The 16,907-nt window shown below is 40.5% G+C and overlaps 1 protein-coding gene across 1 annotated transcript; it reads right to left on the bottom strand.

Annotated features, from left to right (window-relative positions):
* Nucleotides 1-748: 748 nt before the first annotated feature.
* LOC308098083 (MAPK regulated corepressor interacting protein 2-like) lies at nt 749-13,433 on the bottom strand. Its single transcript, XM_080446308.1, has 5 exons — nt 12,778-13,433; nt 12,470-12,539; nt 9,952-10,091; nt 4,070-4,177; nt 749-1,201 (listed from the first exon to the last, which is right to left on the bottom strand). The coding sequence occupies exons 1-5, from the start codon at nt 12,830-12,832 to the stop codon at nt 1,131-1,133; spliced, it is 444 nt and encodes a 147-aa protein (XP_080302434.1). The 5' UTR covers nt 12,833-13,433; the 3' UTR covers nt 749-1,130.
* Nucleotides 13,434-16,907: the final 3,474 nt, after the last annotated feature.

Raw genomic sequence — 16,907 nt, 5'->3', positions numbered from 1 at the left:
GAATCTGATCAACAATGGCCAATGTGTGCCCTAGTATAAATACAAATAAACTACAAATGTTTATTCATCTTGAGGGTGCAGTCACACCGAACTTTAATTCCACCTACAGTATGTGGTGGATTCAGTCAATGCTGTTCAATGGAGCGGAACAGAGCGGTTTATTGCCATTTGCGGATTTCCGCTATAAAACGCTCCGTTCCCATTGAAAAGCATTGGCAGAATCCACCGCATAGGTAGATTTAAAGTTCGGTGCGACCGCACCCTGATGGAGAACAATTTTAATAGAATCCTTTTTGCCATTTCAGGGGACTATGTTTTAATTGCTTTTTCAGATCGACTGGCAAAGTTAGGAGTAGCAACACAAAGTCAGAAGTTGGTAAGTGTACTGTAATCTGTGGTTCTCCATGTTACTTTAAAACATTGCTCTGATGCAGTAGGCTACACCCCACTGACAGGTTCTAATCGTTGCTGTCGGGCAGAAACCTCTTATCTCCATATTTGAACTTTTTGTGCTTTTTCATAAATTAACGCCCTACTTGATCATACTACAGCGTCACACAAAAGCTTTTGCCATTTTTGAATTTGAATTCTGAAAAGTAATCGTTTTGGACATATGAGGTTTCCACCCGACAAGAGACGTAATCTAATGACAGATCTAAACCACCACCTTGAGTAAAACAGACGCACACACACACACACTTCTTGAAAACACAATTTTACTGTATTTTAAACCAGTAGCTGACATCCTCTCACAGGCCAGGATCTCCTCAGAGACACGTAACGTTCCAGTGTGCCGTCGTCTGTCCCAGACAGGGTGCTGTAGTGTCACATGACAGGGTGTTTGTAGTGTCACATGACAGGGTGTTTGTAGTGTCACATGACAGGGTGTTTGTAGTGTCACATCATGTGCAGTAGTTAAAAAGGCTTAAAAAGGTTAGAGTTCAAGTGAAGCGAGTCTCTGTGGTGCTACGGGTGCCAGCGGCCCAGCGCGGCCCGTCCATTTGTACCACATCACCACACCTGTTGCTACCAGGCTTCCACTCCCCCCCTCATCTCAGCCCTAGACTCCTGAGTCCTGGCCCCCCATCAGGGGCCAACAGCCCCCCCTCCCCCCAGCCCGGAGGATCCACTCAGGATAGCTTGTCTATGTTGGCTAAGAAGCGCTGGGCCCACCACTCGTCCAGGTCTATGGGCACAAAGCCTGCGGAGAAAAAAACAGAAATGATCAACTGATGCAGAGACAAGGAAATATCAATATGTTTTTCATATAGTTTTACACATCTATTTAAAAAAATAGATGGAACATCTTACCAATAATTAAAATTAATATTCAATACTAATACATACAGTATATTAAAGCTGCAACCTGGAACTTATTTTAATGAATAAACTTTATTTTATCCAATCTGTGCAATAACTCCCCTGACCAAGTGGGTTTGCATTATTGGGGTAATTAATGTTACTTTTACAAATTACTGTTTGTAATAAATAGCGTTGTCATTCTAATCTACGATTGTAGACCTGGAACACCTAGACGTTGTTATACCTTTCAAGCCGGGAATGTTTTTCAGAGTTTTTTAGAATTGGCCTCAGTTCTAAATGGGTTAATTGTTCCACAGACAAGAGTTAAGTGTCACTTTTGCCAAACGATATCTAATTTTGGAATGAAACTTTTGAATTACAAATGTACTCTTGGATGTCAGTATCATGTCAGTATCACGTGAGTTACTGTGCACGAGAATGCTACGCACACCAAAGTCCTTTTATAGTGGTGCCGGCCAACAGCACAATAAACTAAATAGTGGTCTTCAAGAGACGAGAAGGTGGCCGCACACACTGGTAGCCAAAGTGCCAATATTTTATTATAGGACGCAGAGTAAACAAACCAACATTTCGGCAGGTAACTGCCTTCTTCAGGGTAAATCCCTTCTTCAGGGTATGTATGCTTCAGGGTAACTGCCTTCTTCATGTCAATATCATGGTCAGTATCATGGTCAGTATCACTTGGATACTGGATTAAGATTAAATTGGCGACTCCAAATACTTAGACTGACTGTGGTAGCATCATGTGGTAGCCTGCTAAATTAATATAGACTACAAAAAAAAGAAAAGGATTGGCAAAGATTATTTGCCAAGACAAATAGACATGTCCTGTACACTGTGTACATGAACTATGTACACTGAAATGGTACAATTCTATCCTGGGAGTGATCCAAACAGAATCGATAGGGACGGGTAATTTGGCACAAAACATCCTGGTTGTTGTGGAGACAGAGAATGACAGCAATATCCAACTACATTTCTAGATGGTGACCATGATACAGAATCATTTATCAAAATATAACGAGACAAAGTAGACTAATGGTGAATTAAAAGTGTTAAGATTGACGTAGCTATGTGAGCAGATTGAAGGTTACAGTGAAGCAAACTAAAGGCCGCCCTTCCACATAGAGTCTGATGCAATTTTTAAGGCATGGCTCTTCAAGAGGTTCTAGGTCTATGAAAGGATCTGTGTGTGTCTGTTCTGTGTGTCCTGAGCTAATCTCACAAACCGCTGGATGTGTTTTCACAAATGCTATATACTTTTTGAAATATTTCACTTTCATTTCATAATGGAAGTCAGTGGGGCCCTTATCCAGCTGAAACCTTGCCCAAATCTGGAGTCATATGTCATAGATGACCAGTGGTAGCTTAAATATACGATCAGAGGCTCCACTCAGAAGTATACTAGAGTCTGGCAACCGTTCCTGTCATATTTTGAGGAGGTGTATTCTACTGTTACAATATAGCCATTGTAGTATAGCCATTTACCTTTCTTCCCCCCCTCCCTTCCCCCTTTCTTCCCAGTTATTTGATTTTGCTGTTTTACTGACTTTTCTTTCATCTTTCTTTCTTTTTTTTTTTTTTTCATTCTCTTATTGACTGAAATTTTTGTGGTATTAATACCGTTTGTCATGAAAATATATTGCACTAAAAATGTCCTTGCATTTTCGGTCAATTGATTAATGGTGGATATGAATATTTGTTTCATTTGATATTGTGTACTAGTGTCTGTGGTGTTGTGTAGTTTGTTATATGTTGTTACGTGTATGTCTTGAAAAATCAATAAAAACATTTGAATAATAATAATAGATGACCAGTGGTGGAAATAGTACTCAAATGTTTTACTTAAGTAAAAGTATCAATACAGCCTCAAAGTTTACTTGAGTAAAAGTACAAAAGTATTGGTATCAAAACGTACTTAAAGTACCAAAAACTAAAGCTGTCAAATAATTGTAGTGGAGTAAAAGTACAATATTTGCCTCTGAAGTGGAGTAGAAGTAAAAGTATTGAACATGGGAAAAAATCCTCAAAAGTGTACTTAAGTACAGTACTTCCAATTGTAATAGGAAGTACTGTAGATCCAATTGTTATTGTTTGTTTTGCATTTTTGTAAACTGTTTTTCCCATGCAACCAAAACGGACTGTGTGCAAGGGGCGTGTGCACTTAAACTCTATACTTTGTTGACTGGGGTCCCCCATGGGTCTATACCGGGCCCCTTCTTTTTTCCTTCTACACCAAATCTCTTTGCCGAGAATAGCCGATCTACAAGCTCACAACGTGAGGCATTGTGAGCTTGTAGATCGGCTGTTTTCGCCTAATACCCCATTAAGACCTGGAACGCATCTGTGTTATTTTTAGATTTGAGCTAAAAAGCATTATTTTACACTTTGGCTATTCAAAAATAGCAGATATACAAACTCTGTGCAGTCTACGAGCTTGTAGATCTGCTATTTTTGAAAAAACTTGAAAATGTGTGCAAATCTTTGAATATATATTCTTTTAAAGCGAACATTTGTAACCCAAATCTTTGCTTCTGGGACCCCCTGGAACAAAATATTTTGAGATGGGGGTCGGTGGCCAAATACATATACATTTTGGGGTCCTTGACATGAAAAACTTTGAGCACCACTGACATAGAAACATATGTTTTTCAGAATACTGTTGGGATTTAGAAGACATTTGTAGAATCGGCTTCAGGTCTTAATGGGTTAAAGTAATAACGTAACAGCAAAGAAGATGACTTACTGTCCATGTGAGGGCTGGGGGTGGTCTCTGTGTAGTAGACAGGTCTTTGGGCCCCCTCTGACCCCTGGCTGGGCTCCTCTTCGACCTGCTGCATGACCTCCTGCCAGGCTGACAAAGCAAACGGGACAAACAGAATGACAATGTCACATGTGGTTGTCAGGGGTCAACAGGTTCCATCAGGGGTTGTTAAATAGCAGTGGGGACATTATGGCAGTGGCTCCCAAACATGGTTGTGTCAAGGATGCCCAAATTGATAGGCGTTAGGCCACAGACCCTAACATGTCTTCAAAAAGAGCAGAGTAGCATTTGGTTCTATTTGTACGCTGAGAGTTATTGGGGTCTTTGAAATTAAAACGTTTCGGTACCAATGATCTAGACCAGTGGTTTTCAACCTTTTTCATGCCAAGGACCCCTAAATTGATATACATTTGGCCGCGGACCCCCATCTGAATTTTTTTTGTGCCAGGTACCCCCAGAAGCAAAGATTTGAGTAAAAGAAATACTTTAAAAAATATATATATTCAAAGATATGCACACATTTTCAAGATTTTTCAAAAATAGCAGATCTACAAGCTCATAGCGCGACACTCGGTGCCGAGCTATGAGCTTGAGCTATTTTTGAATAGCCAAAGCTAAGTGGTTAAAACAATTGTGACACTATGTTAACTAATTTAGCTGGGGACCCCCTGGTATTCCCCCAAGGACCACTGGTGGTCCCTGGACCACTGGTTGAAAACCACTGATCTAGACATCTATATTGCTATCATTCTCTGTCTCCACTACAACCATGATGTCTTGTGCCAAGTTACCCGTCTTTATTGATTCAGTTTTGGATCACTCCCAGGATAGAATTGTACCACGTCAGTGTAAATAATGACATGTCTATTTATCTTGGCAAATAATCCTTGCCAAAGTCTTTTCCCCCGTAGTTTATATAAATTTAGCAGGCTATCAAACATGATGCTACCACAGTCCATCCAAGTATTTGGATTTGCCGATTTAATCTTAACCCTTCACTATGAAGCATGAAATAGGTATGGGTTAAAAGTGGTTAAACCCCCTGGCTGGGAGTCCCCTGGTCCCACAGAGAACCACTCCATTATAGTAATCATCTGACATGATCAGATGATGTTCTGGTATAGGGTTCAATGAGGTGTCCATATTGTAGTGGCTATTTGTAATTGAAACAACAACCAAAACGCAAAAGGCCACTGGGGCACCAGGTAGCAAATCTTACACATGTCAGTGATGGAAATTAGTCCAGGCAGGTATAATAAGTTTACAGTATGGCATAATGTATTTCATTTAGCTTCTTACAGGTAAAAACATCAAACATCATGGTATTATATCTGCTTCTTTCTGACCCTGTCCCTGATGACTCAAATGATTTCACCTGTGCCAAATTTTCTCTAGTGCCAAATCAATTGCCCAACACTTTCAAAATAAAAGCTTAGCTCCAACACATGGTGTTCTTAAATTTTAAAGGACCAAAATGCATACTTTGTTATTTTTGAGGACCTAGTCTAAAATGTCTGGTTTTATTAAATATTGATAGAATATTTGGATGAATGATGGCAAAAATATCAATTGGTGTAACCGGAAAACTTTGTAATTCAACTTGCTTAATAAAGGTGAAATTATCAATAAAACATACAATGAACTGGTTGGGCATGATCTTATATTAGAACTATTTAATAGCCATTGAAAGAAATGGATCACCAGAGCTCTGAATATGATAATTAATTTGGGGAATAATGTAATAATTATTGAAATATAGATAAATAAACTGAACGGCCGTTTTAAAAGCCATAAAACATTTCGGTGATAGCAGAAATTATATCTGTACAGGAAAATGTATAACATTTCTGCGACTTCATAATTACAATACAATATGCAATATAATACAGCCTCTTTTCCTCCAATAGATTGTGGGAAAACTTTCAAACAAGGAAAAAGTGTCTCGTCACAAAGGACGGGTCAACACTGACCCTGAGTCAATTACTTATTTTTACGATTTTTGACCCACAGTTCTGTTCATACCTCAGGAAAATAAATGGTTGGGGGTGTTATTAAATCTACAATTTGTAATATCAAGAGAATGTATGAAGGTGGACTGACTTTAACATCACATAAATGATCTAAGTACATTGGACATGTGTTTTTATTGCTAGAGTAGTTACAGTACAGTATATCCAAAGTTGGACTTTCATTTCAAACACGTAATCATAGTGCATCATACACTAATAGTTTATTCAGAGCTTTACTGTAGAAGTGTCATTCTAACTGGACATAACTTTGGTTGTTGTTGAACATAGCCTTGTTTGAACAATCATTTTCTACGTTATGCCATACAATAAAGTATTCAAGCAGTACATCCGGGATGCGTACATCTGATATTCTCAGTGCGCGACACCTTCATACAATAAAGTACAGATCAGGCTAATGGCCATGGAGAATTATGACTCTGGTATCTGCTGGGGTTTAGTCCAGTCAGATCGCAGCTCATTTTGTAAACAGCCTCTCAAAGCGAAATGAGGACTCTGCTAATTCACCCACCCTTTGTTGGGCCTGCCTAATCATTTCTGGTTAGTATTTGAGAGCTTTTTGACTAGAGTTGATCATTGTTATTGACCTTGAACATTCGGCTTTCTCACCCAACAAGTATAGGGATTGCCTGGGTTTCACCCTTTTCATTTCTTGTATCTTTATATTTACATGTGGTCAAGAAGTGAAGCTCTGTCTCCTGTCCCCTCTGGGCACTGGGCAGCCAGGTTTAGTACATTGTTAAGGATTTTTCTCAGTTTGTTTGTCATCGTGGTCAAATATTCTGCCATGGTGTACTGTCTATATCAGTGGTTCTCACACTTTTTCATGTCAAGGACCCCTAAATTAATGTGTATTTGGCCGCGGACCCCCATCTGAAAAGATTTTATGCCAAGGATGCCCCATACAAGATTTGTGGTGTTAAAAATGTCAAAGATATTCCAAGAATGTCAAGTTCTTTTGAAAATAGCCGATTTAGGGCCATGGCCATGGGGGTCCCTGGACCCCACTTTGAGAACCCCTGCATTAGACCACAGACAGACCACCATAACTCTGAGAGTGTACAAATGGAACCAAATGGACCCGTAAGGGTCCATTTGGTTCCATTTGTACACTCTCAGAGTTACAACCACATAAGGGTCCATTTAGTTCCTAACTATCCATTTATCTGGGGACCCCCTGGAACCCCCTCAAGGACCCCTGGGGGTCCCCGGACCCCACTTTGAGAACCAATGGTCAATATAGAGCCAGAGAGCATTCACGTTTACCATGTTTTTTGTTTTCGATCAAATGGGTTTCATAATTTAGTTTTTGTTGATTGATAATTTGGTTGGGTTGGATTTGTCAAGAAATGATGTCAGTGTCCTGATTATTAGTAGTGTATAGTATAGTATGACCAATAGGGATGTGAACGATTAATCAATGATCAATATGTATGTATATTAACCCACGATGTAGGCTATATGGGAGGGCTGTATGGTAGGGCGGTCATAGATGAGTGGGTAGGGAGGCTGTCTGGGAATTGGAAGGTCACCGGTTCGACCCCTGGCTCGCCCAGTCCATGTGTCTATGTCCCTGAGCAAGACACTTAACCCCTAACTGCTCCATGGATGCCATATTAATGGCAGCCACTGCTCCAAATAGTTAGGAAGGGTAAAATGCAGAGGACAAATTCTATGTATGTGCAAATGTCCTGTAGAGAATATGCTAACTAAAGGGGACACAATTATTACAAAAAAAATGTTGTTGCTGAAACGATTTTCCAATAAGAGAGGATGCAATTAGATTTTAACTGCTCATAGAGGAAGAATGAACTATCTATCTATCTATTAAACACATCAATTAAATTATCATTAATGTGGTTGGAAATGGCTTAATATTCAACCATGGAACGGCTGACTTTTAAGTGCAGACATGTTATACAAGATATAAATACATGAGGACATCCTATATAATAATGATTTGTGTGTAATATGAGGTGTCCACAAATGTCTGAGTGAACAGTCTAGAGAGAGAACTGGGCAGAGACACCCTATAGTCCCATACCGTCCTGGACCAGGTCGGACCTATAGTGTTAACCTGTTAAAGTCCACTATGTAAACTGATACTGGAGGTCACCCACCTCTGTCAAACGTTTGTATTTCAAATCATGCACCCTGCAAATGCGTCACCTGTCACGTGTGTGGGCGGGTGTGTGTATATCCACACAGGCCGTAAATCCAATGGGACTGATGGTCATTCTTATCTGCAGGCACCTGGCACTAGAGCAAGACTTTCACAAAAGTCAAGCGGTATCACAGTTATTTTAGGTCACGGAATGGGCTGTTTTCACAGGGCACGGTTTCTGAGATAAAACAGTAATGGGGCGTATAGTTATTAGACAGACAGAGAGAAGGACTGAGCGAGAAGAGAGAGCCTGCCTTTCAGTGCCGAGTGATAAAAACAATGAATCAATCAGTTCTCTGAGCTGCAGCATTTCTGAACAGCCTGCATATACAGCAGGAGTTGGGCCTTGTTTGTGTCCTTGTCCCCTCAACAAGGTTGTTTAGGCTGTTTATGGGCTGCCATGGCAGGCCTTCAACACAAACAACTCGTGACACAGGGACACCAGGAATACCCGAGCCGAAAAGAAGTCGCCTATAGTGTCTGTCTGAGCGACTCTCTTTGAATGCTAAAAAGAACGAGCGGACCGCAAAAACTGGGTCGGGGGGAGTGAGAGTTTCACGCAGACACAGCAAAAAAAAACTATTCTCTCCGCTTCCCTTTTGTTGTGTTTTGCACTCCGCGGACAGCCAATGAGCGTGCCTCTCTCCCCAGAGGTGGTCGGTCGGTGCACATTAAAGGGTCAAAAGGTCGGTTTGCTTCGCTGCCACGTGGGGCCTCCCGTGGGCCACAAAGTTATACAGTAGAGAGTACAGTATGTGGGCGTGTGTTGAGCACTAGGGTGCTGCTATAGCGGTGATCATGCTATCAGTGACAGAGCAGCTGTGCAGCACGCCGGGGCTGGGAGAGACAACATGAGGGGTGGGGGCAGGGGAGAGGTGCTATTGTTTATTCTAGTGGTTCTCAAACTGTTACATTTCAAGAACCCCCCTTAACTCTGACAGTGTACAAATGGAACCAAATGCACCCTAACAGGGTTACAGACTTGTACTGGTCAATTTAGAACCCCCTAACGTAACTCTAAGAGTCCCGGGACCACACTTTATTCTAAAAACCCAGATAGCCAAACAATTATGTTGACTAAAACCTCTAGTAGGTAACTCAGCTAAAGGAGGTAGCTGGATGTGTTAAAATAGACTCTTAACCACTTGAACCCCAGCATCCATATTCTGGGGGGGGGGGACATTACAAGCTCACAACGTGTCGCTATTTTTTGACGAAGAGGTCTAAACTGAAAAAAGCGTGTCCAAGTACAGAGCCAACTCTAAGCTTTAAAGGGATAGTTCACCCCAAAAAAATAAGTTTTTCTATCGATTAGTCACCCCATGGAGACTTGAATTCATGGTATTTATTTTTTTTTGTCGCGTTCCTAAGCCAATAATTTGATGACCAGCGGACCGGTAGGCAGCGGTTCTGGTAGGAGACACAAAGGAGACTCTTTGTGTCTCCTACCGGAATTTTCGGAAAAATTATTGGCTTAGGACAAAGACAAAAAAGTATCCATGAATTCAAGTCTCCATGGGGTGACTAATCGATAGGAGAAAAAAAGCCATTTTGGGGGTGAACTATCCCTTTAAATGGTTAAAGGTGTGTGTGAGTTGACTGTGTTCAGAATAAGCTCTCATATTGCAGCAGCATTAAGCCTACTCGTATTTCCAGTCGGACCATTCACTTACCTTCGTAGACAAACTTGACGTTCTCTTCGTGTGCAGGGGTACCGCTCTCCTCTGGCTGGCTGTCCCGCTGCAGGGCTGGAGCTGGCTGGTGGTACTTCTTACCATTCAGGCGGTTGAACACGATCTTCGGTGCAGGGTGGCTGATGGACAGACAGGACAAAAAAACAAAAAAAAACGGAGCTGTTATTATTTATGCCTATGACCAGTGGTGTAACTAAGTACATTTACTCAAGTACTGTACTTAAGTACACTTTTGAGGAATTTTTACTTTACTGGAGTATTTCCAATTTTCAGTACTTTTACTTCTACTCCACTACGTCTCAGAGGCAACTTACAATTATTTGAAAACATTAGTTACTAGTTACTTTTTAGATATAGATTATGATATTATGAAACATACATTAACCACTTTAGCCCTATTTTATACCTGGGCTATTTGAAAATAGCAGATCTACAAGCTCACAACGCGTCACAAACATTTTAGTACTTTTACTTTTGGTACTTTAAAGTATATTTTGATGCCAATACTTTTGTACTTACTCAAGTAACATTTTGAACACAGGCCTTTTACTTGTAACAGAGTATTTCTGCATTGCAGTATTGATACTTTTACTTAAGAAGAAAATGTGAGTACTTTTTCCACCACTGCCTATGACTGATATTGAAATATTTGATGATTACACTTACGAACAACACACAGTTAATACTGCAGTGCTCTGTCAACCTGTGATGTGACCAAAAGCTGAAATTCTGATAATGAATAAGGGTTTAGTCGACTTCTGTTGGCTCCTTGATGTGTTATTAATGACTTAGATCAGTGGAGCCCCATGCGTCTGACACAAACTGAGATCCTTGTGTACGCACACACGCACACGCACACACACACACACACACACACACACACACACACACACACACACACACACACACACACACACACACAAACACATGCGCGCGCGCACACACACACACACACACACACACACACACACACACACACACGTGCGCACACGTTAACCACTTAAGCCCTGTATACAACAAATAGCTAAAATAGCCAATCTATCTAAGACATGTCCTGAGCTTGATTGGCTGTTTTCACCAGTTTCTAAACCTTTGGAAAAATCTATTTTCAAATACATTTAAATGACTATTTTTGACTATTCTTTGACAATATAATAACTCAAAAGTACATAAAGTTATGATTTGTTTAAAAATGTTGGACTATACCAGACAATGCCTCAATGCCCCCTTTGATTAGTATTACAAAACATACATTAACCACTTCAGCCCTATATACTTCGGCTATTTGAAAATAGCTGATCTACAAGCTCACAATGTGTCGCGATGCAACACGTTGTGAGCTTGTAGATCAGCCATTTTCAAAATATTTCTATACACTTTGAAAACATGTGAAATGGGACATTCTGCGCAACGAGTACTTCTACTTTTGGTACTTTAAGTATTGTCATGCCAATACATTTGTACTTTTACTCAAGCTAATTTTCAAATACCAGACTTTTACTTGTAACAGAGTATTTCTACCTTGTGGTATTAATACTTTTACTGAAGTAAAACAAAAAAAATAGTACTTCTTCCAACACTGCCTAGGGACCCCAGGTTGTGAAACAGTGACTAGGCGGTAGTGGAGTGGAGCGGAGCAGGGTTGGTTGGATGAGACTGCAATTTGTTAACAGCTGAATGAAGGACCATGTGCTTCCTCGCCTCTCCACAAGGTCATCCCTAGCCTACGTTCAATGACATGCACTGTGACTAGCCTTGGCTAGCGTGGAGGTGTATATATATAGATAGATAGATAGGCTGGATATGATTCATAGTAACTAAGTACACTTACTCAAGTACTGTATGTACAATTTTGAGGCATTTTTTCATTACTGGAGTATTTCCCATTTTCATTACTTTTACTTCTACTCCACTGCAGCTCAGAGGCTAATATTGTACTTTTACTCCACTACAATTATTTGAAAACTTTAGTTACTAGTTACTTTGTAGATTTTGAACATTATCACAAAACATACAACAACCACTTCAGCCCTATGTACATTCCGGACATTTGAAAATAGCTACAATCTATCTACAAACTCACAAGCTTGTAGATCTGCTATTTTCAAAATATTTTTTATTAAAAAAAAGGAAAACTTGTGAAACGGGACATAATAATGAGTATAGGCTACTTTCTACTTTTGCTACTTTAAGTACATTTTGATACCAATACTTTTGTACTTTTACTCAAGTAAATTTTGAATTCCAGACTTTTACTTTATACTACATTGCATTATTGATACTTTTACTTAAGTAAAAAAATTGAGTACTTTTTCCACCACTGTCTATTTACTACTCTACCATGTCTGTGAACTTGTGAAGCAGGCTGATGACGTCCACTGCTGCCGAGTAGGGTGCACGTGAATAAGTTTGTCATTACACTGTGATCTACATAATGGAGAGACTGATATAACAGGTCTGTAATAAGTTGCTCCAAAAGTTGAGTAGGCCTACTTACTCGGACATACACAGGGGTGTTTGTTTTTGCTTGAAGTCGTTTATTTTGTTGTCAATCTGTTGAGTGGGACCTTGAGAAAGGGGAAATAAAAAATAAATACACAAATGTACATTCGACTTTTAAGCGACAGCCTATAGGCTATACATTTCATACACGTGTATCTATCAGTATAATGACAGTTGTGAAAGTTTCCCGTGCCTTTATCAACTTGTGCGTGTGTTCAGATCTTATATTACTGTGTAATAGTGTTCAGATCTGAGTTATTAATTAGGCTACTACTGTGTAATAAATAATAAAGTGTCTCTCACCTGTTCGTCGCTGGGTAACAAGTTTGCTGGGTCCTCTTGTGATCGTGTACATCATGCGTGTCCAAAATCCACGTAAACTGAACTTACTACAGCACTTGGAAAAGTGTCCCACAAAGCTTCGATCAGTGCTCCCCTACAACTAAATGTCAACTATACAGCCTATATAGTTTGAGGTATTAGGCCAAATGTGAATGGGGCTTTAAATTAAAATGTATTTAAATATTAAATGTAAATAACTCATGTATCCTAAGTCAAAAGCCTCAGAATAATAATACTTTGTTTTTTGTTGTTGTAATAATAATACTTTTTCCCCCCTTCAGAATAATACTTTCATTTCAATAGAAGTCCAGTGTGTTGACATGCAGCTTATTATTACACAACACAACCCATAACGCAACATAATACAAAGCGAGTGCTGATCGTGTGGTGCTGCCAGCTGGTGTCCTCTGATCGGCGTAAAATCCTCCAGTCCATAAAGATCTGCAGTCCTGGTCTGGTGGGGGTTTTAATGTCTGTTTGTTGATGTTTAGTGTCGCTCTTCTTGCCCCTGGTCAGTCACACAGTCACAACACGGTGGTGTAACTGATCTTTGGTCCTGGTGGTCGCGTCCTGAAGGCTTTACAATGTCACATAATGATGAAACACCGTGGCTGTCATTCACAAGACATTGAACGGGTCAAAAAAAAAAAACGAACCACACACTTCTCTCGACGTCCCAACACGCCTCCCTCTGCGTGTTTAAAGAGACAGCGCGCGCACACACACACACACACACACACACACACACACACACACACACACACACACACACACACACACACACACACACACACACGACACGCACACACGCACGCACGCACGCACACACCACACACACACACACACACACACACACACACACACACACACACACACACACACACACACACACACGACACGCACACACGCACGCACTCACGCACGCAAACACCACACACGCACACACACACACATGCACACACAGTTTAAACCCCGAGAGAGTGTACTAAAATGGAACCATTTTGGTTCCATTTTAGTACACTCTCGGGGCAACAGCAAACAACCTCCGGGAAACAGCGACCTCTAGTGACAAAAGTGCAGTGGAGCAGTATTACTTTCAGCAGCCACCTGCCTGCCCTGAACGTTATTGTCTACTGTTTGTACAACACACATTATGGTGTGGACAATGTATACATTGCAGTCATATAACACAATACTATACTGTTTGTATTTCAACCGCACACACCTCCATAATCTGGGTTGGATTCATAAACTGGCTTTCCCTCCTGGCTACAACGTATAATGGCCCCCCAGCTACTATAGGGCTCCCCAGGAAATACCTGTGGAGACTGGAGAACTATGAAAGGCTGAAATCACCACATATCACATGCAAAGTCACATTGTAGGCTATAAATGATACCAATGTTCAGGATTGTCTTCCTCGTTCCCATGTGAACACTATCAGGTGTCCTTTTCTCAGTCTGTTTACTGTCTATGCCAGCGGTTCTCAAACCAGCGGTTAACCTCCCCTTAACTCTGACAGCATACAAATGGAACCAAATGGACCCGTTGGGGTCCATTTGGTTCTATTTGTATGCAGTCAGAGTTACGGACTTGTAAGGGTCAATTTAGAACCCCTAAAAGGAACCCAGAGAGTCCCTAGAACCAACTTTGAGAACCACTGGTCTATGCTATAGGACACCCCATTAAGCCATATTCATAACAATGTGAACTTATGAACCAATTCAGAATATATATAATCATATGATAATAAAACTGAAATGAGATGAATAACAAATTAATTATCGAAGAGGAATATAAATTGTATTGCTGACGCAATTCCCTCTTTGGCTATACAATGGACATAAAATATAATAAAATTTTAGCTCGTATCAGTTAGGTCATTAGTCCATGGGCCAGACCCCCAATTTTTCGATATCGGTACCATTAGAGGGGCCAACGTTTGCATGTGGTTTTTGTATCGCTACGTGTCTGTAATTCATGAATTTGTATGATAGCAATTTCAAAATAGTATCTGACTACTTGTTCTCATCCCTCAAATCTGATAAACGATGGAACAATATGGGGCGTATGGTGAATGACATGGGTCGCTTTCAGCAGTCGAACTGTGTTAATTTGACTTTAATGTGGCAGGGAGTGCAGGGTCACTGTGGGCACACAATCGAAAAACGATTCCCCCAACACTGTCACAAGTTTATTAAGAGGAGGACTATTTGAGAAGCAGCCAAATGAACACTTGAGTGTCAGCTCAATGCTCTGATGAAGGTTCTGGCTAAAATTAGCAGCCTGATGTAGCAGAATAGAAAAATGTGCATCTGAGCTTAAGTCTCGCATTTTAACCTTTTGGGGAGCCGTTATTTAAAGGTAGGGTAAGCGATATTCTTTTGGTTAAAAGGTTAAAGCACTATATTCGGACAGTAACCATTATTTGCTACAGAGTGTTTGTTCAGTAACAGGGGTCTGTCTCTCCAGATCTTTACTAAACAGTAAATACATTTTCAGGTGGGTGGCCAATATTCAGCCAATCAGGAAAAAGTGCCCATTTATCAGCTTCAATTTTCAGTTCCAGTTCCAATTTGGTCTGCTCGTTTCTTTGTGTCATCACTTCCAATTTCACTTGTTTAATCAGTATCCTGTGTGAGTTCTCTCTCCTGATTGGATAAAATTGGTATCCCGACCTGAAAATGCATTTTCTGTTTAATCAAGAGCTGGAGGGACGGTGAAACCCCTGTTACTGAACAAACACTCTATACCAATGAGTAATATCAGAATATAAAGCAATGTAACACTTATTTTAACAAAAAATATCACTTACCCTACCGTAAAACTTTTGGGGTGTTTTTTTTTGCGATCAGCAGAGGTTGCACCTGCATGCTCCACGTTGACTTGAGTGTCAACGGTCAGACTCAGCATGCAGACATGGCTTTTGCTGTTGTATCAAGGGCCCAAGGCTGGAGGGAAATGAATCTGGTTGTTACGTCGCATTTAATCACTTATATTCTTTGTAGAGTGGAGTCCCCCAGGGGTCTATACTAGGCCCAGTCATTTTTTTCCTCTACACCAAATCTCTGCTGAAAATAGTTGATCTAAAAGCTCACAGCATGATGCATTGTGGGCTTGTTAGATTTACTATTTTCGAATAGGGACGCTGTGGTTCATGTGGTTAAAGGCTGATTTGATAATAGAATCTATCTTTTGTTGTGGCTGCTGTTGAATATTTCAAGTTATGACAGCATGGCTGGTATTGGCTCACACTCCTCTCCCCTCTCACAGAATTGAAGGATATTACCATTTCCTCATTCATCATGATCATTTGATTTGATATTTTCTTTAGACAGCTTGCGGCTGCTGTTCAATCTAGAGGTTTTGAGCTCTGACATAACATAGACTTCAGGACACCGGATTCTCTTTTCAGATTATGCTCTAATTTATCTGTTCCTATTCATTCGCCCACAAGTGGCTCAGACGGCGACAATGTGTGAATCTGATACTCTATTTTACACTGAGCATGGCAGTGGCTTGCTATTTGGAAACTGTGTGTGTGTGTGTGTGTGTGTGTGTGTGTGTGTGTGTGTGTGCGCACACGCGTGTGTGCGTGTGTGTGTGTGTGTGTGTGCGTGTGTGTGACTGTATGTAGGTACTACAATGAGTATAGTTCAGGGGCACAAGGGCTTCTGAAATCCAAACCCTGACCACGATCCAATCTTAACACCAGTACACACGCACATTAGGATGGGAAATGTTTATTTTCTCAGCTACATGATCTTTACCACACGTACTTACTTATTATAATAAAGCGTGGATATAATGTTGATATGTCTTCTTGTTGAAATGTGTTCTACAAATGAGTTAGCTTGATAGCAGTGGAATGAGTTCTGTTGTTATAACACCTGTGATGATGTCACTTTAAAAGATGCACCAAAAGGCTTGTCAAAGAGCAGTACAGTAGGTAGAAGATGTTACTTTAAGGTAGTAATCCTAAGCCTTGGTCCAGGAGAGCCTGAGTTATCGCTGCATGGTGGCAGTAATATGACGATATTGAGCCTTAAAGGCCCATGTCTGTTAACGTAGGTTAGTGTCCCTATTTTAGG

Source organism: Gymnoscopelus braueri (assembly GCF_963280865.1).
Source record: "Gymnoscopelus braueri genome assembly, chromosome: 13".
Classification (NCBI taxonomy): domain Eukaryota; kingdom Metazoa; phylum Chordata; class Actinopteri; order Myctophiformes; family Myctophidae; genus Gymnoscopelus; species Gymnoscopelus braueri.
The sequence above is the reverse complement of the archived record's forward strand: the minus strand, read 5'-3'. Positions and strand labels throughout refer to the sequence as shown.